General features: G+C 46.2%; 1 protein-coding gene across 1 annotated transcript in view; it reads right to left on the reverse strand.

Moving 5' to 3' along the window:
• The window catches only part of DNAH2 (dynein axonemal heavy chain 2), a 94,695-nt gene that overhangs the window by 39,447 nt on the left and 34,786 nt on the right, over window positions 1–20,462 (reverse strand). Inside the window, exons 13-38 of the mRNA XM_054575597.1 lie at window positions 19,548–19,704; window positions 19,056–19,295; window positions 18,603–18,791; window positions 18,270–18,417; window positions 17,621–17,813; window positions 15,978–16,178; window positions 15,738–15,894; window positions 15,200–15,374; window positions 14,588–14,751; window positions 13,387–13,548; window positions 13,189–13,292; window positions 12,009–12,165; window positions 11,778–11,860; window positions 11,481–11,661; window positions 10,796–10,934; window positions 9,729–9,946; window positions 9,375–9,476; window positions 8,916–9,041; window positions 8,493–8,603; window positions 8,019–8,207; window positions 7,474–7,577; window positions 7,185–7,374; window positions 6,499–6,679; window positions 5,494–5,621; window positions 5,004–5,156; window positions 4,599–4,724 (exon numbers count right to left, since the gene is read on the reverse strand). Of these exons, the coding sequence (XP_054431572.1) occupies window positions 4,599–4,724; window positions 5,004–5,156; window positions 5,494–5,621; window positions 6,499–6,679; window positions 7,185–7,374; window positions 7,474–7,577; window positions 8,019–8,207; window positions 8,493–8,603; window positions 8,916–9,041; window positions 9,375–9,476; window positions 9,729–9,946; window positions 10,796–10,934; window positions 11,481–11,661; window positions 11,778–11,860; window positions 12,009–12,165; window positions 13,189–13,292; window positions 13,387–13,548; window positions 14,588–14,751; window positions 15,200–15,374; window positions 15,738–15,894; window positions 15,978–16,178; window positions 17,621–17,813; window positions 18,270–18,417; window positions 18,603–18,791; window positions 19,056–19,295; window positions 19,548–19,704 (4,078 nt within the window). The remainder of the gene's footprint in view (window positions 1–4,598; window positions 4,725–5,003; window positions 5,157–5,493; window positions 5,622–6,498; window positions 6,680–7,184; window positions 7,375–7,473; window positions 7,578–8,018; window positions 8,208–8,492; window positions 8,604–8,915; window positions 9,042–9,374; window positions 9,477–9,728; window positions 9,947–10,795; window positions 10,935–11,480; window positions 11,662–11,777; window positions 11,861–12,008; window positions 12,166–13,188; window positions 13,293–13,386; window positions 13,549–14,587; window positions 14,752–15,199; window positions 15,375–15,737; window positions 15,895–15,977; window positions 16,179–17,620; window positions 17,814–18,269; window positions 18,418–18,602; window positions 18,792–19,055; window positions 19,296–19,547; window positions 19,705–20,462) is intronic.

Raw genomic sequence — 20,462 nt, forward strand, 5'->3', positions numbered from 1 at the left:
CTGAACAAATCATCACCTAACAATGCTTACAGAACCATGACCATATGGATCAGTCCCAGAATACTGTGAAATTTTTAAACATACAGCCAATGCAACCAAATAATTTCAAATAATGCAAGATCTTTACTTGTATCTCTCTAACACCACTGAGACGCCTCACCACTACCTCCTCCTTCTGCTATCTGAGCTGTTGCCTGCTTCGTTTGTCCATCTTAAGATACCCTTCTTGTGGCCATTACCCCTTTGCTCCCCCGTTAGATACACATGTGCATGGTTAGCAACATGCCACAAGTTTAGGGCGCCATTTTGTCCTTTTATTCATTTTAAAATATTTTCTAATTCCTCCTTTGACCCATGAGTTATTTAGAATTACAATGCCTAATTTCCAAACATCTGGGCTTTTAAAATTATATTTTGTTATTGGCTCCTAGTTCAACTCTATTGTGGTCAGAGACCATGCTCTGTATACTTTTCAATCATTTGAAATTTATAGGCCTATATTTAATAGCCCAGCACACGGTCAATTTTGGTAAAAGTTCCATGCACACTTGAGAAGGTTATGTTACAGCAATTGTTGCATAAAATGTTCTATTTGTGTCAAATCAAATTGGTTAAAAGCATTCCATTCTGTATCTTTACGGATTTTTTGATCTGCTTGCTTCATCAATTTCTGAGAGAAGTATATCAAGATTTCTCACAAGGATTGTGGTTTTATCTATTTCTCCTTTTCTGTCAATCTTGTTTTATCTATTTGTAGTTATATTATTAAGTGCATATAAATTTAGGGTTGTTATATCTTTTGGGACATGGACCCCTTTAACATTATGAAAGTCCCCCTTTACCTTTAATATTCTTAATGCCAGAAAGGCAACTCCGCCTAATATCAGTAGAGTTATGATTGTGATCAGAAAATGTTTTGAATAAATTCCTTTGAAATTTTTGAGGCAGATTTATACCCTTCGCATGGCCAACCTCCTAAATATTCTATGTGTGCTTAGAAGAAATGGCTATTCTTCAATTATCAAATGCAACTGCTACGGATATTTATTAAATCAAGATTGTGTTGTTCACATATTCTATATCTTAACTGATTTCTAGTCGGCTGGGCCTATTAATTATTGGAAGATGTTAAGATCCCCACTACAATGCTAGATTTATCTATTTCTCCTTGTAATTCTGCAAAATTTTGCTCTACTTATTTTGAGGCTATATTTTTAGGTGCCTCTAAATTTAGAATTGTTTTATCTTCCTGGTAAATTGAATCTTTTTTATTAAGTGACTTTCTTTTTTTCTAGTAGTGCTTTTTACCTAAAAATCTATGTTGTCTAATATTGCTACCTCAGCTTTCTTCTGATTAGTATTTACCTGAGGCATCGTTTTCTATTCTTTGACTCTCAGCCCTTTGTCTTTATATTTTAGTTGTGTCTCTTCTAAACAATTAAAGATTAGTATAACATCGTGTACTATTCAGTGTATGATTATTTTCCCTTTCCTAAACAACATTTTTGTTTTCCCTAGAGGCTAATATTTGCTGTCTTTTGTTTGCTTAGTTTTTAACATACTGATCTCTAATTCAACTTCAAACTCTGCCAGTTAACTAAATCTGAAAACATTTATTCACATGAGGCATGAATTTCTTCTTTCAGATTTACTGAAAGAAGCATTCAGATTTCCTCCAATCTAGATCGGCTTCTTCCTGTCAGGTGTGCGACCATCATCCTCTGTCCTCTGTTTTCCTTCCTTGATAAGCTTCTGCATTTTGGTAGAACATTACCTTCTAGTAGCTTTCTCAGAAAGCATATATTGGAGGTAATGCTTTTTGAGAGTCTGCATGTCTGAAATATCTCTTACCTAGCCTCCTGTGTAACAGGCTAGCTGGGAATAGAATTTGAGGTTGAAAATAATTTCCTTGAGAACAGAGTTGAAGGCTGCTCCATTGATAGAGATTCAATATTGCTACTGAAAAGTCCACCGTTTAAATTCTTGATCTTTACATGTTACCTCTTTTTTTGGTTGGTTGTTTGTTTTAATTTTCTCTCTCTGGAGAAGCTTGTTAAGTCTTCTCCTTGTCTTGGTGTTTTTAAATGTCACAATGCCCGGCCTTGTTAAGGATTTATTTTATCCATTGCATCATGCGTTTGTGGGTCCTTCCACTTGGGAAACTTAGACCCCTCAGTTCTGGGGATTCTTCTTGAATTGTTTCACTGTCGATCCTGCCCCCTCCTCCATTTTCTCTGTTCCTACTTTTTCAAACGCCTATTATCTGGCTGTTGCCTTTTCTGACTGGCTTTTGAATCTTATCTTTTTTCCCCTATGTCTGCTCTATTTTCTGGAATATTTCTTTTTAATAATATTTCAGGGAGACACTATCTTAATCTTATCTCTGAGAATACAATGACTAAAAAAAAAAAAAAAGAAAAAAGAAAGGAAACCTTTTCTTTCTCTGCATTTTCTCTTTTCTCCAACTTGCTTTTTCCTACTTGTTTCAGCTGCTTTCCTTTCCTCAGATGTGTGGTGACCCCTGGTTTTCTGCGCATAAACAATGGTGAAGAACTGAACGGAAGCCCTGACTGGGAGTGGGGCTTATAGGCTGTGAGTGTTCCCATAGATGATTTTCCTAGGACTTTCATTGGGAAACCACTATTCTCCATATTTAGACTCTTCCTCTTAGGCTAGACAGAGTCCCCAGAGAAAACTGTTCCAATTTCCTGTCTTGCCACCAGCATTCTGGGAGCTGAGAGATGACAGTCTCAGCAATCAATGTGTAAACATTCACTTAATCCCCACTTTTAATAGGATTTCCTCATGCCCTCAACTACACCGGTGTCTCCCAATCCAGAGGCCTACCCTTTACCCTCTAGTCTTATGCCAGAGTGGGAGAGACAGTCACCTGGGAGCAAAGAGAAGGGAGGATCTAGAGGTCTTCCGAGACAGTTCGCCTCCAATCCTTCTTATGTAGCTGCCCTTCCTTTATTCCCTACTCACTGAGGGATCTAATTCCACAAACGCTTGGCCTGTTGAGAACGGCCTCTCACTCTCTCCCACCTCCAGCCTTGTCAGGTTTGCTGCGTAAGTTGCAGCTTATTCACTTGTTTCTTATGTCTAAAATTTTTGTTCCATTTCTTCCACTCTCTCCATCTTTTGCATATAGATGCCTTATTTAAGAGATCTCTTTAGAGAATTATAGTGGATTTTCAAAAGGTAACAAAATTGCTTTTAATCCACCTTCTTTACCTGTAAGTACTCTATATATTGAGTTGTTGCTTTAAATTTCGATGATAATATTTTTTCACTTATAGGAATTCTATTGGTTCTTTTTCAAATCTGCTTAGTTTAGAAGTCTTTTGTACCTGGCTCATAGTTTCAAGCTTCTCTTTTATTTCTTTAAACATGCTCAATTTTGTTATTTGTAATTCTGTGCTGCTCACTTTCCATATCTGAAGTTTGGGGGGATTTGATTCTGTTGTTCTGTTGTTTCTCTGCTTTGCATTCATGGTGTCGTGTTCTCTTGTGGGTTTTGTGACTTTTGACCAGAAGCTGCTCATTTTCTTGGACTTCTATCTTGAATTTTTATGATAATTCTTTGAGGCTTAAATTGAAATTTCCTCTTCCAGGAATAATTTGCACTTGCTTCTGCCAGTCACCTGGGGGAAGCTAACAATGTGGGACTACTTAAAATTAAGTTTAAGTTTGAGAGTTTGGGGATTATACAGTAGAATACATTATGACCCTAGACCACGTAAGGGCTGACTTGTAGTTAGGAAATCTCAAAAATTCTACCCCCTCTTCCCATCATCTGTCAAAATAAACAAATTCCTTTACTGTATGAACCCTTTTCAACGGGGGTTTCTCTTTTTTCCCATTTGCTGAGGGCGTTTTGCCCTGCAGGCTGAAGTTTGTGCAGGGCTGAGTTTCCTTTTGTGCCCCCAAACTTGGGCTGCTTTATCTTCCTTCTCAAGTACCTTAAATTCAACAAAAATTTTCAGGGAGAAAGCCAGCTTTTACACTCACTGATTTCCCTGCTTCCATTTCACCTCCCCATCACCAGAATTCTTTCTTTCCAGCTTAGCAATACAATTAAAAATACGTGTTTTTATATTTTTATCCAGCATTTTAGTGGTTTCAATGGAAAGGATTATTCAGGGTATCTAAAGTCTCACTGCCAGAAGAGAAAATTCCTGTTCTTTCTAAAATCCTCCTCCTCCACCCCCTTCCATTCCATCGCTTTCACATATCACACATTTCCTAGCAGTCTCTCCTCAAAACTCCCTAAATGAGGAGAGAAGCAGAGGCAAGAGAGGGCAGGTGGGACGAGAGAAAGTAGACAGGCCAGTAGATTAGAGAATTCAATGGAGTCAAAGAAGTTGAGCGGAAGTACTTGAGCCAGTGAGCTGGGGGCTGGGAGAGAAGTAGGGAGTGGTGGTGGGAGAGTGGAATGTTTGAATAGGTCTATATCATTTTATAGACAAGGAAGCCCAAAAAGAAGCCAAGTGTCTTGCTCAAAGTCACAGCTAGTCAATGGCAGAACAAGGCCAAGTGTCATATTCCCAGATCTACACTCACATATGAGGTCAGGAAGAGTCTTGAGGAACAAATACCTTGCCATAATCGATGACAGGCAGCTCAATGCTGGGAAACAGATCCTGCATGATGGCATTGAAGAGTGGCATGTCGACTGAAGTTAGCTTGGCAATGTTCATATCTCTCATTGAAAGCAGCAAAACCTGCATGGCAAAAGGCAGAGACTCAGGCTGAAGGTACGAGGGCCTCGGTACTCACAAGGCCTTCGCTCTCCAAACCGTGAGGGGCAAGAGCCAAGAACAATGGATATGCCTAAGCTTGTCTTTAAAAGTACAACAGGTAAAACTCAGACAACACAGGGGATAGGAAGAGAGGTGGAAATCTCAATCTCTGGGGAAAGAAAGGACCTGAAAACTTTAATGAAGGCACATAGGACCAGTGACAGTGGAGGTTACGGTTCAAGAGCTATGTCCCTGACCTACCTCTTCATCAGACAGATCTGGCTGCAGGCGGCGCTTCTTGCCAGCATAGCGCAGGAGCGAGGTAAGCGCACGTAGGCCAAAGTCATAGTGGTCCTGTCGGGAGAGCTGCTGCACAGCCAGGGAGTAAAGTGTGTACACCTTCTTGGCCAGAATCTGAGGGATGAAAACAGAGGGGGAAACAACCTATCTCTCCACAAATTCCTCTGTTGCACCCAGGGACAGCTACGCATAAAAGAAGCGAGGTGCCAGGACTTGAAGCAGCCGGGAGTTGCTCTAGGGACAATCCTCATGAGAAGACCTTGCGAATACCACCACCGTGAACGTGTAACATTGTAGAGGGGAGACCTCTGAACACTTCCGCCTGTGTATCCGACTGACAGGACGTCCCTTACGGGATAAACTGACTCAGGGCCTCCATGGAGTTCCTCTGTCCAGGGAATAATCATGGAAGGGAAATAAAATAATTGGAAGTGAAAGATTATCAGAATACCTTGCAGTTGCCAAAGCCCTCCCCGAAGAGAATGATTTCTGCAATAAGAGTTGAATCAGGCACCACCATAGCAATTGGACGGAACATGGATTTAAGATTTTCAGGGAGCTCCGTACGGCCAGCATAGCCTGGAAAACAGAGCCATTTGTTTAGAATCCGGACTGCCCCCAAAGACCCACTTCCCAGTCAATCTCATTTTCCCCAGCCTAGCTCCATCCCTGGCTTCCTCTTCAATTCCATCTCCAAGATTGCTCCCATCTGCATCTCGGCCCTGGCTCCTCCAGTACCAATGTGCTCCTCTTTCCTATCTCTGGGCGTTTCCTTACTTTCTGCGTGGCCTTATTCCAAATTCAAATCGCAGAGCTGCCAATTTCCCATCTTTCCAAGTTCCATGTATGCAATGTAACGTCAGTCCTAATAGAAATCACAGCTGCTTCTCTAATTCTTTCGGTGCCTAAACCCTTTTCTGTTTTCCCCTAGACCCTCCCCCCAGAGCTATTTCGAGGGAACGGTAATGAGGAACCCCAGTGCCTGCGCTTGGGGGAGATTCTCCCATTCTCAAGAGGGATGGCATGGAACTCCGGGAGCTGCTGGCCCCGTGGGAGAGGATAATTAAGTACATTCAAAGGCTGGGGCTACCTGTACAGGGTGGGGCAAAAGTAGGTTTGCAGTTGTTCAAATGGAAAATAATACAATAATCAATAAATAATAATACAAAAATAAACTCTTGTTTCCCATACTCACAACTGTAAACCTATTTTTGCCTCACCCTGCATTCCCATGGCGGTTATTAATGCTTTTAGGGAGAGCGCTAAGATTGCCTCCTCTTCTCCCAGAAAGTTGCATGTTCATTCTTCTTTCATACTTTGCCGTCTTTAGCCACATTTCACTTGGCTAAACACACGGGCCTGGCATGGGGGAGGGGAGCACACCATTGTTTGCCTTGGGTACCCAGTTCCCCCCCGCCCCCACCGCCCCGAGCTCCATCCACTCCCTGGCCCTCACCCGGGTTCATGGTGATGAAGATCCCACAGGACCACACCAGATTTATTTCAAAGCCCTCAAAATAGAAGCGGGTGAGGTTGGCAGCCAGGGCAGAGAGGATTGACAGGATCTGCTGGGCCACCACCGACAGCACCTCAACGTTGATGCGGTTAAACTCATCAAAGCAGCCCCAGGCACCCGTCTGTAGGGCAGGAGGCAGATTCACTGGCAGTAAGAGGAGGACCCCAGGTTGAGAGAAACTAGAAAGCATGACTAATACAGCCCTGCCTGAACTGTTTTGGTAGGCGATGTGGCCTCCAAAATGTTGGGGGTGGGTAGCGGGGGAGCGCGGCACGGCACTGTTGTCGTTTCCGGACAGAGCTTTTCACCGGAGAGGGACAATCTGACTGAACGCTAGAAAAGGCGCGAGCTGGGAAGCGGCCAGGGTGGAGAACCTGTGAGCACTGAGTGCCTGCACTTTGCACCAGTTTACATGCATTGACTTATTTAATCCTTACATAATCTTCGGATTTTGCAAATAAGCAAAGTGCAGTTCATGGAGGCGCAGGGATGAGCCAAACTTAAGAACGAACTGAGGAGATGCAATGTTATAAGTTCCAAAGCACTGAACCAAATTTGGGTTCCAGCTGATTTTCTGGCACTAAAGATATTTAAGGGGCTCTGGGACAGGGTGGCAGGACGCTGACCTGGGCCAGGCCTGAGTACATTCGGCCCATGGACTTATAGTCCAGGCCCTCGGAACAGTTGACCACGATGACATACATGCCAAGGGCCTTGCCCAGGTCCTTGACAGTCTCCGTCTTTCCCGTGCCCGCTGGTCCTTTGGGCGAGCCCCCTCGATGCAGGTGCAATGCTGTGGTCAGCGTCACGTAACACCTGAGGGTGGAGGACAGGACCCAAGTCAGGCTCCTGGAAGCCTTCACGCGGCATTCGCTGCCCCCACCCCGAGCATCTTGCTCCCTCCACGCAGCTGACCTGTCTGTCAGGGGCGTGATGACAAGCCGGCCAGGGTTACCCAAGTATTCATAACCGTATTGGAATTGTGTGTTGGTCTGGCGGATCACACAGTCATCAAGATCCTGGAGAAACAGGGCAGAGTAAGAGAGAGGCGGGCTTAAAGAAGGAGAGTGAGAGCCGGGCAGGGACGGCGAGCAGGGCTGGAGATGGCAGAGAGGGCACAGCTACAGGACGAGGGGTTCCATTTAGAGTTAGGGGGAGGAAAGAGCCTATGGCCAAGATGGAAAACGGGTTCACATGGCGTGTCCACTCCAATCCACTGCAGCAGCCGCCTGCAATCTTTCTGACTTCCAGTCAAGTGACACCCGTAGCGAACGCCGACGGGAACGTGGTTTGCCATTCCCAGTTTAAGAGACTTGCGATAGAGTTAGGGACTGGATTAGGGACACTGTGATAGGACTAAGGCTTGGATTAGGGTATTTTTGTATTTAGAGAAGAGGGATTTAATTGATGCATTGGTATTGGGATTAGGGTACAAGAATGGGGAGCTGGCCCACCTGTACTTTCTCCCAGTAGAAACGCAGTTGGCTGAGCCAGTCAAAAGAACTGACATCCATGAGGCCGCTCTTATAAAGCTTCTCCAACACATCCCGGGCATGAATTTCTATGGTCACCAGAGCCACAATTTTAAGCCGCATGATCTTGGTCAAGTTCCCTCTGATTGCTTCTGAATACTTATTCAGTATTGACACCTGTGGAATGAAGTGGTAGGAAAGAGCAGATAGAGCAATGCAATCAAAGTCAACCACACTTCATCCCAGCCTAACACAATTTTCAACTCCAATGTTAACCCTAACCCCACTATAACTCTAGACCCCCAGTATCAGCATAGGAAAACATGCTTCTATTCCACCCTAACTTTCCTTACTGGACTTCTCCCATAAGCACCCTCACTCTGACCCTTCCCTACCAGTTCCTCTCTAATTCTGACCCCAATTCTTACTCCAGGGCTGTCCTGTACTTGTAGGGTTCCCCACCTGCTTCTTCTTCATGACCTTCAGGATCTTCTTGTCTCCCCGCTCCTTAGCTGTCAGCAGGCACTTGGTGACATCAGCCGTCCACTGGATCTGACTGGCAGTTATCACCATCTGAAGCACATGCAGAGGTTGTATTCCAAAGACTTGTCCCTGGCCACCCTCAAAGCCCAGCTCCCAAATCCCAGCTTCTTTCAGAGCCAGGTGCTACTCCTCTCTCTCTCAATACACTAATCTGCTCTGAAGGATGAGGCACATGCCTAAGGTCAGGAACTAAGGATTTGGCACGTAGTGTTCTAGGGCCATAACCCAGAGCCAGGGGGACAAGAAACCAGCATGTTCAGACTCAAGATTCCATCTTTACCTTTGCCGCTCCCTTTCAGCTCTATCTTTCTTGTTCCCTCATTTCTATGGACTTGAGCTCACCTGGCCAGCCCATTCCTTCACCCATTTGTCCCTCTTGTTAAGAAACTTCTTGAGGGCCAGGCGGCAGCTTCGGAGGAGGTCCCGTAGGGTGACCCTCATGATCCGCTCCACATCGCCAAGCCAAGACTGAAGGGCGGTAAGAGAACAGATTGGCTCAGCCTCAGAGCCAGAGACAAGAGTTCCCAGGGGCAGGTGCTTAGGAAACAGAACTGCAGGGCATGGGCGGACCCACGATGAAAGTAGGCCCTGGGCAGTATCTGGCTGGGCCCCTGGGGGATATGAAGGCCAGAAGGCAGGTTGTCAGGTTCAGGGTAGAGGTTATAGTTTTCAGGAATGGCCCGTGGGAGCGCAAAAAGTGAAAAATGTCCCTTCACAGGATGTTCTATGCTCATAGAGCCAAGCAAACTCCCTAACCGAGAGAAGAATTAGCTCAATTCTTAGACCCGCACCACAACTCACCTCCACAGGCCCTTCTAAAAGTATCGAGTGGAGGAAATCTATATACTCGCCATCACCTGAGAACATTCCCACAGCTTCCCATTTGTTGCTGGATCCCCCAACCTGTAGAAACAAAAAGCCATTAATGGTCTGGCCTGCCTACTCCTAGTATCTTCCTAGATGGTATTTAGGCCATTTGAGAGTCATTTCTGCTCTTCTCCCCTCCACTCATTTTAAAAAAGTTCTAGCTCACATAATCCAGAATCATTAATATCCCCCTCCCATTAGGAAGGCACTGTCTCCTTCAAGGCCTTGAGTACCTTGACCTTGGCATCCCTCCCCTGCCCTTCACCCGTCATGACCAGCTCTACTGACCTTCTGCATTCTCAGCAATTTGATGTTGTCAAAGCATTTTTTGAGGTGTGGCTGCACAGCCTCTGGGTTGCGAGACTGGCCTAGAATCTCCAGGAGGTCATCATTAGACAAGAAATAGAAGCGGGGGAAAATATGGCGCTTGGTCTCTAAATACATATCCAGAGACTTCTGAATATCTTCCAGGATTGTGTTCATTTCTATCAATGTGTCCAGGAGGCCTGGGAAGAAGAGCGATAAATGACATCAAATGGCCTTTTACCACTGTCTTGAGTAGATCTGGAGTCTCCAACTCTATCTACTTTGCCAGTTCTTGAATGCTGGAGTACAGATTGCCATAATTGTTTTAGGAAGCAGAGAAGTGTCCCCAGTCAATCCACTGTGCTTATCCCATTGTCTTCATTAATTCACTATTAAGTATTCATTATACACTCTTATACATATTATACACTATGCATTAATTATGTACCACATATGATTTCATTAATAAGACAATAGCTAAGAGTAACCAAGAGCTTACTCTGTGCCATTTAATGTGATAAATACTTTATTTGCATTATCTCATTTACTTGTATTATCTCATTAAATGAATCAGCTAGAGAAGAGTGAGTCTTCAATCAGGGCTTCCTGAGGCACGATGCCATTGAGCACCAACTTTATACCAGACCTTATACTCAGTGTTACATACTCCTTTATAATCCTTGTAAACCTTGAGAAATAGTTGTCATTAACCACCACCCCCCGACTCCAGGTGAGGTAACTGTAGTGTGGAGGAAGCAAGCCACCCAAGAACATACAGTCAGTAAAGCATAAGCCAGATTTTAAACTTAAGTCTGTCAGATTTCATATCCCACTCTCTTCACCACTACAATCTACTCCACTCAAATACTTATTGAATTTAATTTGCTGAACTATTATTTAATGCTTAGAAGAGGCAATGGTGATGGTATGACAGCCAGGTACAATAATCATCTTTCAATAGATGAAGCATGTGACCATGACTTCACATATATCACATATGTATAGCACCAACTGGGCTAAGTTAGGGCAAGAGGCCAGGGAGCTCAGACCTGGATAGTGGGTGCTGCGGAGAGCATTGTTGTCCTTGTTTATCCGGTCCATGATGGATTTCCAGTTGCCGTTCACCTGGTCAAATAAGGCTGATTCATTGGGCAGCTGCTTACGGATGTCCTCGCCTAGGAAGATATTCTGAAGGGTCAAGAATCAGGGTGAGGGGCCATTTCTCACATACTCTCCACACTCTGCTCCCTGCTCTCAGACCATGGATGATAGTTGACTGGAAGACAAGGAGTATTAGAATCAAGACCAGCATGGCTCAGTTAGCTGGATGACATGGGGTAAAGTGAAAGGTCACCAGTCAGGACACATGCCTGGGTTGCAGACCCAGTCCCCAGTTGGGATATGTACAAGAGGCAACCGATGATGCTTCTCCCCCTCTCTTTTTGCCTCCCTTCCTCTGTCTCTAAAAATAAATTAACTAAAATAAAAATTTTTTTAAAGAATCAAAGGGCCAGAGAAGCTGGGCATCTGAGTCCAAGAAGAAAAATGGAAGAAGAACAAGGCTTTTTGGGGAGGGAATTGAGGAAGAGAGTTAATAACTAATGCTTGGGTTCTACATGAAGAATAGCTTCAGAGGTGGGAAAATGATGCTGAAAATGGGACCAATATTTAGAGCATATGCAAATAAAGAAGTAAAAACAGAGTGTAGGAAGAGTTCAGGTGGTGAATCCTGACCTCTAGGTACATCCACTGACGTTGTACTGTGAGCACCATCTCAATAACTTCCAAAATGAGGGAGAGGCAGCGCTCCCAGTGGTCCACATCCTTCTCAAAGGCCTTGACAAAACGAGATGCCTTCATGGTAGATAGAGCCACCTGGTTATCTTCCAGTGCCTGGAATACATCCTCTGTGCCTCTGAGGAAGAAGGCATCAAAATCATATTCCTTCCCCATTTGCCAATCCTTGGTCCCCACTCCAGAACCCAGGTCGCACGGTGCTCCCCTCTCCCAGCTCCCCGAGGCCCTCTCTACCTGAGTCGGTGATGGCCCTTATCCTTGTACGGTATTATATCTAGCTGAATCACGTCCCAAGTCTTGGCAATGTTTTGTAATGCCTGTGGAAAGAAATTGGGGAACAGAGCAGTCAGATATTTAATCACCAAGGGGAACAGGAGCTGTGAGAAGCCATCAGCTGGTAAAAACCTGGAAGCCTTTGCTCCAGGCTTGGGAAGTGGGCGAGTGTGGGAGAGGACTCTGTCATACCAGCTCTATAGCCAGTTCTTTGGTTGCTGAGGCTGAGATCTCTCCAATTTTCTCCACGTGTTGATCCATCCCAAGCTCCACAATCTGCTCCAGGGTGAAGCTTTCAGATTGCTGATCAAACTCCCATTGAATCTCATCCCTGACCTGATCCCAGTGCCTGCAGCCAGGGACAGAAGGTCAGTTTAGGAGGCTGGACGCCAGGGCTACTGCAAAGACTAGCGTCACTCCCCGGACTTTCTCCAGTGGAATATTATGAGTCTGTGTATTTATTTATTCACAATTCTACATTTACTAAATAAGCTCTAAAATACAACTCAGGCACTGTGGGGAATACAGAGATTGAGGTGCTGATTCTCGGGAGAGGGAGTTAAGACAGATTACTGCAAGTTTATTACAGATTATGTGCTGGGCTAAGTGCTTTACATGAAACATCTCACTTAATTTTCACAACCCCTCTATAAAGGAGGAAGTATTGTCATTCCATTTATATATAAAGAAACAGACTTAGAGAGGTTAAAAACTTAGGCAAATGAAGTGGTTAGGTTACACTTAACCACTTACTACTTAATGGTGAAACATGGAGGCAATGCAACATAAGTAAAATTATTTTCTCCTAAATAGCTAATTAATTATTAAAACACCTTTCATAAAATAGTTTATTCTAATCCTCAATGGTTTCAAAGGACTTTTCTATCATATACCAAATTCCAGATGTATTAAAAGAATTAAACTTGAAAACCAAAATTATAAAAAATTAGGAAAAAGTTGGAGAGAACACATTTATAACTCTGGGGTAAGAGAGGTCTTAAACAAGGCACAGAAGCAAAAAATATACTTGAAGAAAGTTATACTTTTGGCTGCATCAAAAGAAAACTTTTCTATGACAGAAGGCATAAAGCTTAGCTATGGCCGACAACATAAAGTGAGAGGGGATGGCAGGGGACAGGGATTGGGGGAGGTGGCGGGGGGAGGGGAAGCAGAGAAGGACTAGGAAGACAGGAGAACCCCGACCGTGTGGGAAACAGAGGACAGCAGCAGGTCCCAGTGAAGCCTCTTTCCAGACGTGTGTTTGTGGATAGAGGGGCAGAGAAGTCTATAATCATCATGCAGGGGACATTTAGAAGACCCAGATGACAGCACAGGCCAGAGGGTCACCCCAGGAGCAGAGGAGCAGACTTACCTCTCTCTAAGGGCGGGGTTTCGCAGGTCCGAGATGAGAGGCATGGTCCTCTTGAACTGCTCAATTTTTGATCGAGTGTTTTCAATAATTTCCCAGTTTCGGTCCTGATCAAAAGTGTCAGAAGAGTTGACAATCTTCCTGCACAGTTCCCCTTCCTCAATCGCTTCTTTTCTGCCTCCCACTCCTTTCTCCACACACCTTGTACTCTTTGGCTAGTCTTGTAAGGCGACGAAATAGCCCATGGGCTATGGTCTCCATGGCCTCCGTCTGCAGGGTCAGGAACCGGCCGGTCTTCCACTGGTTCCAGTTCTCCTCCCAGTCCCGGGTGATCTCCCACGCTTGCTGGAGTGCGTCTAGCTCCTTGATGGCAGAAAGCAGAAAGATGTGTTGAGTGACATGACTCTTGCCCTCTTCCTTCCTGACAAACACTCAGGGTCTTTGCTCCTCTCATCTGAGAGGCTTTCCCCTGCAGGCCGTGGAGCCTCCTCATCAGTTCAGATTCATTTCCCCACTCTCTTGCCTCAAAGTAACAAGAGCATGAAAGAGTCCTCAACATCATTAGTCAGTGGGGGCATGCAAATCTAAACCACAGTGAGGTGCGACTTCACCAGAATGGCTAGAACCAAAAAAAGGCCGGGGCGGAGGACTTTGCACATTGTTAGTATATTGTGTAAAATGGTGCAGCTGGTATGGAAAATAGCTTGGCAAGTCCTCAAAAAGTTAAACATAGAATCACCATACAATCCAGCAATTCCACTCCTAGGTACATCCCCACAAGAACTGAGAACAGAGACTCAAACAAATACAAGTTCACGCATGTTCGTGCAGCACTGCTCACAATAGCTGAAAGGTGGAAAAACCCCAAAGTCCACCAACTTGTTAATGGATAAAGGAAATGTGGTAAATTCAAACACTAAAGTGTTATTCAGCCACAAAAAGGAATGAAGTATTAACACATACTACAACATGATGAACCTTGAAAACATTATGCTAAGTGAAAAAAGCCACATACAAAAGCCACACATTTGTGTGATTCCACTTATGTGAAATGCCCAGAATAGGTAACTCCATATGCACAGAAAATGGATCAGTAGCCTACAAGGGCCAGGGAGAGAGGGGATGGGGAATGACTGCTAATGGGTAGAGGGTTTCCTTTTGCGGTGATGAAAATGTTTTGGAACTAGAGATGATGGATACACAACATTGTGAATGTATGAAATGCCACGGAATTGTTCACTTTAACAGCGTCATTTTGTTATCTAAATCAGTTATTTCTTTGAAAAGCTCCTTGTGCACCCATCTTCCCAGTCCCAGCTGTTTTTCCAGGCCCTTAGGATGCATTCACCTGTCCCCTGCCCCCTCTCCTTGGTTACCACGAGGGCCGAGCTCAACGCCCCACCTTCTCCAGGTTCTGCAAGTCCTTGGACACTGGCTGCTCGATCTTGAAGATGCCCAAGTTGGCACGGAGACCGTTTTCTTCCTCCCGCATGGCATTCAGCATGGCCCGCACTTGGGCAATCTGCTCTAGAGCAGCCTGATGTCCCACATTACTGGTGAAAGGGCCTGTGGGAAATACAGGATGAAGCTCAGATCCCCCTCAAGGCCACAGTCCTCTGAAAGGACTGTCATCCTCTCTGACCTCTTTGTGGGTAAATCTCACTTCTTCCTCACATGAGAGAGGGAAGGAAAAGAAATTAGGAGAAAATGCATTGAAAGAATGATGAGTGATCTTACCAAAACAACTAAATGTGGCTCCGGAATCAGAAACACGTGGGACTTGGGAGGTGGGTATAAGGAAACTGGAAATGAGAGCGGGGCTGCTGCCTTTCGACCAAAAGTCAGAGGCAACAGTTCCGTTGCTCACAGAAGTGCCGCTGCTCCCTGCCTACCGCAGTGCAGTCCTGCCTCCGCTCACCCTTGTTCGCACCGCTACAATCTCTCAGAGATTGCAGGCTTTGCAACAGTGGGTCAAAACAACGGTGAAGAGGGGGAAGAGGCTGAGAAAGGGCACCTTTGGCATCGAATTCTTCCAGAAGGTTATGTGCTTTCTTCTTGAAATCATCAGCTGAGTGAATGAGGCTTGTCTTGAATTTCTCCTTGTGTTTCTTCAGCATCTGTTCACTGTCCAACAGGGTCTGTTGGAAGATGACCCACTCTCCATTGAGACTGTCCAGCATCTCCAGGACCTGAGGACATCAAAGTAGGGAGGTGGCCCATGAGCAAAAGTTCTGTCCTTTTCACCGATGCTTTTAAGGACTCTTTCTGATCCTCCAGAGCAGAGTCTGTGGCCAAGTTCTACATGCACAGAGGCCCAAAGAAATCAAGCAGTGAGTTGCTGGGCCTACAGGAAATCCATAAACTAACCAGAAATATCATTTGAGTTAGCTTTGGCTCTCAGCGGCTTTTGAACCTTGAGCCGAACTCCCTGCCCCATTCCTCTGCGCTCCCTCCTGACAGCACCGGGGTCTTCTACACGGGAAATTAGCTTCCCACACAACCTGCTGTGGCAGGGGCTCCACTTGGGTGGACGAAACCCCACGAGAACTCACACTCTCTTGAACTGGCACCTCGTACTTCTCAAGAATGGCAAATTGTTCATGGATGGGAGGAATCTGTGCCTCCAGGTTGGGCAGGTCGTGCTGCAGCGTATCCATGAGATGCAAACTGACCCCCAGTTCCTCCAGCGTCTGGGGAGGATGGCTTATTCTACGGTCAGGCAAAGAGGGCACGGTAAGTAGATAGAGCAGGGCCTGCTCCCCCCGCGCCTGCCCCCACACCTGTGCCCTCACTTCTCCGCATTCTCCCTCAGGTACGTGTGCAGCTCCAGGAGGCGCCGCGCCGCCATCTCCTTGAGCAGAGTCGTGAACTTGTTCTGCCACTCATTGCAGTGCTGCACCAGCGAGAACTTGAGATGCGAGCAGTCCAGCAGCACAAACTGGATGTTGAGGACCGTCTCCTCCTTCTGCACGTTATTAGCAACCTCCGTGTAGCTGAAAGGCCCATGTTCCTGCTAGGATGTATCTTCCTTTGCAGACATGCCCACCACCCTGATGCTAGTTCAAGTTCTCGTCCCCTGCCGCCCCGGCCTGTGCCGCAGATCCAAAGCCGCCTTCTACTCCCAGCTGTCTCACAGGTCAGTCCCTCCAGGGCAGACAGCTGCGATCCTGTCATTTTTCCAGCCACTGCCTACAGGCTAACTACCAGACTCCTCAGTCTGGCATTCAAGGCTTTAGGGTTACACAGATCTGGGTTGGGTTCCCACTGCTGCTCACTAGCTCTGTGACGTCAGGCAGACTATTTAACTGTTGGAAGCCTCAGATCCCTCATCTGCAATGTGATGACAATGATAGACCCTCCATCACAAGGCTGTTGAGAGAACGAAGTTGGTTGTTGTATATAAATCCCTTTGCATCCTCCCTTTCCTGTTCCTATGCTCCAGACTATTCACTATTTGGTGAACATGCTTATGGGACCCCATCTTTACGCCTTTGCTTATGCTGTTTTCTCTACCTGGGATGTTCTCCCACTGCCCATCTCTGCCTGTCACAGTCCTACCTGCTCCATGAAGCCCGGACTCTAAGTCGCTCCCTTCGTAAAGCCTTTCCTAATGTCCCTAGATGGACGTTCTCTCTCCTTCCATTGAACCGCCCTGGTACCTTGTAAACCTTAAGCATATCCTTTTTACATTTGAAGTCTGTGTAATAATAAGTACATTCGGACAGTACTTTAGAATTTACAAAGTGCTTTTACATATATTTAATAATCTCACGACCTTACTAGGGAGGTGGTATAGTACCTGTTTCACAGGAGACTGAGGCCCGGAGGATCTCAGTAACTTGCCTCAGATTACACGGCCAGGGAGCGGCAGCGCTGGGGTTGCAGCCGTTTGTTCTCCGGGCTCCCCGCCGCTGCTCTCACCCGGCCCTACCACACTGCGGCCCTCAGGAGGGGAGCACCCGCTCATTTCCTCTCTCCTTCATTTCTTCTCTTGATTCCTCAGGGACCCATAGGACAATGGTGTTTGTTTAGCAAATGGATGCATAACCAGAGGACAAAGAGATGGGAGTTTGTTCCCTGCCTTCAGATCGTAACCATCTTTTTTCAATTTAATTCCAATCTACCTTCCTAAAATTAAAGCGTTCACTTCTCTCATCCTTTATATCCCGAGCATTTCTTCCTTTCCAGTACAACCCCATGGGTACGCCCCACCAAAAAGCTTCTTCCCCAAATCTTGCCCAGCTCTTACCAGATCCTGACTGCTGAAAAACGAAGATCCACTGCCTTAGGTCCTATTCTTTTCCCGTGGTTGAGGACACATTTTCTGCACCTCTCCCCACCTCCAACCTTCCTTCCTGAGCCTCTAGACCTGGAATGCCTCCTGAGATTCTATGCCTCTTACAGACAGACTTGCACATCCACCTGCCCTCCTTACCGGGCAATGTCGGCATCAAAAGAAGAGACAGGGGGATTGAGGCGCTGATAGCGACGAATAAAAGAGTCCTTGTTGATCTCCCAGATCTCTCGATACATATCCCAGGTTTTGAGGTAGTTCTGCAGCAGGCTTGCGTTGTTGGTCATACCGCTGCTGATCTGGGCCTGGATCTTCTTAATGTCCTCATCTCGCTCTTCAGGACCCAGCAAAATGCTTCTCGTTAACTTTCATTCCAGCCCAAGCTCCTGGCCACCGCCCCAGACCTCCATTCCAGTGCCACCTCCCCAAAGAAATAAGACTCAAACATGAGCATTAGAAAATAAAGAAGAAGGCAGAAAGTAAAAATATGAATCTAATCTGTGGGATTCAGATGCATCATCTGTTGGTATCTGGACACGTTATATTCAGCCCCAGTCCCAAACTTGTCCTTCCAAATTTCCCAACCCAGGTCCCAAATCCCTTGAGCATCAGTTACCTAAGCTCGACCCCTGCTTTTGCTCCATCCCCCGGTCCAGCCCCTTGACCTGCATTTTTCTCCCGTAATGCCCGTGACTGGCCCAGTGTGTCTGGAAACAGCCCTGGTCTCTCCTCCTAGCTCTGCTCATTCCTAAGCCCCTGATGCCCCTGCTCCCTCCCCAAGCCCACTCACCCACAACTGTATGGATGGGCTCACGATGAAACTTGCGCTTGGTGAGAATTTCTGGGAGGTGGCGGAAGACCGAGATGGTGGAAAAAAGGTGGTTGCCAATGTCATTGACCACACTTGCCAAAGTCTGCAGGGTGGGTGAGAATTCCACCTGTGGGAACACGTGGAGAGAGCCTTAGGAGACAGGTCTAAGGACCGGTAAGGTTGAGCACCTCAAAACCAGGTCCAGAGGCCATAGGATAAAGTCAAGACCAAGGGCCAAGTTTAAGGATTGAGGGAAACTGGTGCATTAAGGTATGAATAGTTTTTGGGTATTGGCAGCAAAATGATCCTCACCTGTGCCACACCTCCCTGGGTGTCATTCTGCAAAATTACAAGGACTCGGAAGAGCGGGTTTGGAGTGGTCTTTCCATCCCCATTGATAGCTTTGGACAGTTCCAACAATGACCACTTCACATTCAGGCGCAGGGCATCCTCCATCATGTGGTCCAACCGAATCATGTATAGCAGCCACTGCTGCTGAATCTGTTGGGAAGGGAAAGAGAACCATCAGGGAAGACAGGGCAGGTCCAGCCAATGGGGATGGAACAAGCTGGTTAAATAGAAAAGCAAGATTCTGAGTCCTGAAGGAAGAAGGTTTGAAAGACTGAAGGTTGGGTAAATCCAAGAATAGAGCAGTATGTTTGAAAAGCGCACAATGAGGGGATTAAAAAAACAAGAGAGCTGTCTGATGGGGCTGGGGGACTGGGGACGTCCCCAACCACAACGCCCTGGCCACAGGAGTCCTACCTCAGGGCCATCGTTCTTGAAGACTTCATAGGAGTTGGTCATGATGGCTACCACGTCCTGGTGCAGGCTCATCAATTTCTGCTGCACAGCTGCCCTATGCTCTCTTTGGTCCTCCTCGAATTCCAGGTCCCTGTACACTCGTTTGCCACTGATGCGCACCAACAGTGTCTCGGATATCTCCTGGGCTCGCCAGCCAATGGTCAGAGTGGATGCCTTGAACTCATTCACAATCGCCTGTACCTAGACTCAGATCCCCCCCACCATGGGGTGGGGGTTCAGCTTGGGAAGAGACCCTCTGAGCCTAATTTGACCCTCCCATCTATCTTCTACCTACACTTGATAACATTAAAAAGAAAAAAAGTCCTTCCCCAAGCACACTTAATTTCTTTACCATTACTCCCTGGTCTCTCCACCACTATCTAAGATTCAGGTGTTAATGTCCCGTGCACCTGCCCTTGGCTCAGCCATTAGGGTCTAATGGCCGCGGCCTACCTTGCTGGCATGTGTGCGGCACTGTGTGATGAAGAAAGCGCTGGCCCCCTTTAAGGCCCAGTGCAGTTTCTTGAGCCCAGGTTGGATCTTCTTATCCAGGAATCGGATACGCTCTTTGAACAGGGCCTGCTCATCTGGCGACAGCATGGCAATAATCCTGTGTGCAAGAGCGGACAGGCAGCGAATGGGGCAAGCTCTGGGGACCCCTCCTTCACACCAGGAAACTTGGTGCGAAAATGAGAAAGTTCACGATTCTAGACAAGTGCTTCCCAATGAAACATTCCGCAGCAGTGGAAACGTTCCACAAGTTGTGCTGACATGGTAGGCTGTGGGGCATCTGAAACATGGCCTACGCCCATGAGTGACTCAATTTCTAAATTTTACCTGATTTCAATTAATTAAGTAAAATAATAATAGCCACTTGCTGCTAGTGGCTTTCCAGGGGTGCCCAGGAAACAGTGCAGCCAGTTCAGTTCTAGACACTCAAAACAGATGGCTGGTTCCACTCCCTTGGACTTTAATTGGGCTGAAAAAGGAACCCAACCCAGGACAGAGCCCCACTCCAGAGATGAGTCACCAGGGCAGTAAGAGAAGGGGTTCCAGCGTGGCCTCCTGACGTTATTCTGTGCCCATAACGCTAATGCCAGTTTCACTCCTAGAGAAGTGACCCAGGCTTACAGTTTATATGGCCCAGGTGCCTGATGGGGTGGGAAAGAACCTGGTTTTCTTTGCTCTCTGCCCTAAAGGTAGAAGACAAAACTACAAGGGAATAATCACAAGGCCACAAGAGAGCGTGTGGAACTGTTTTCTTGTGTTGTTTTTGTTCATTTGTTTGATTGATTGGTTGTTTTTTTTTTTTTTTTGAGATGGACAAAATGTAAAAGATGGACAGTGTAGGAAAAGGACAACCCCACA

This window comes from Pteronotus mesoamericanus, unplaced genomic scaffold, assembly GCF_021234165.1.
Source record: "Pteronotus mesoamericanus isolate MK-2021 breed Mesoamerican mustached bat unplaced genomic scaffold, CSHL_Meso_final contig_317, whole genome shotgun sequence".
Taxonomy (NCBI): domain Eukaryota; kingdom Metazoa; phylum Chordata; class Mammalia; order Chiroptera; family Mormoopidae; genus Pteronotus; species Pteronotus mesoamericanus.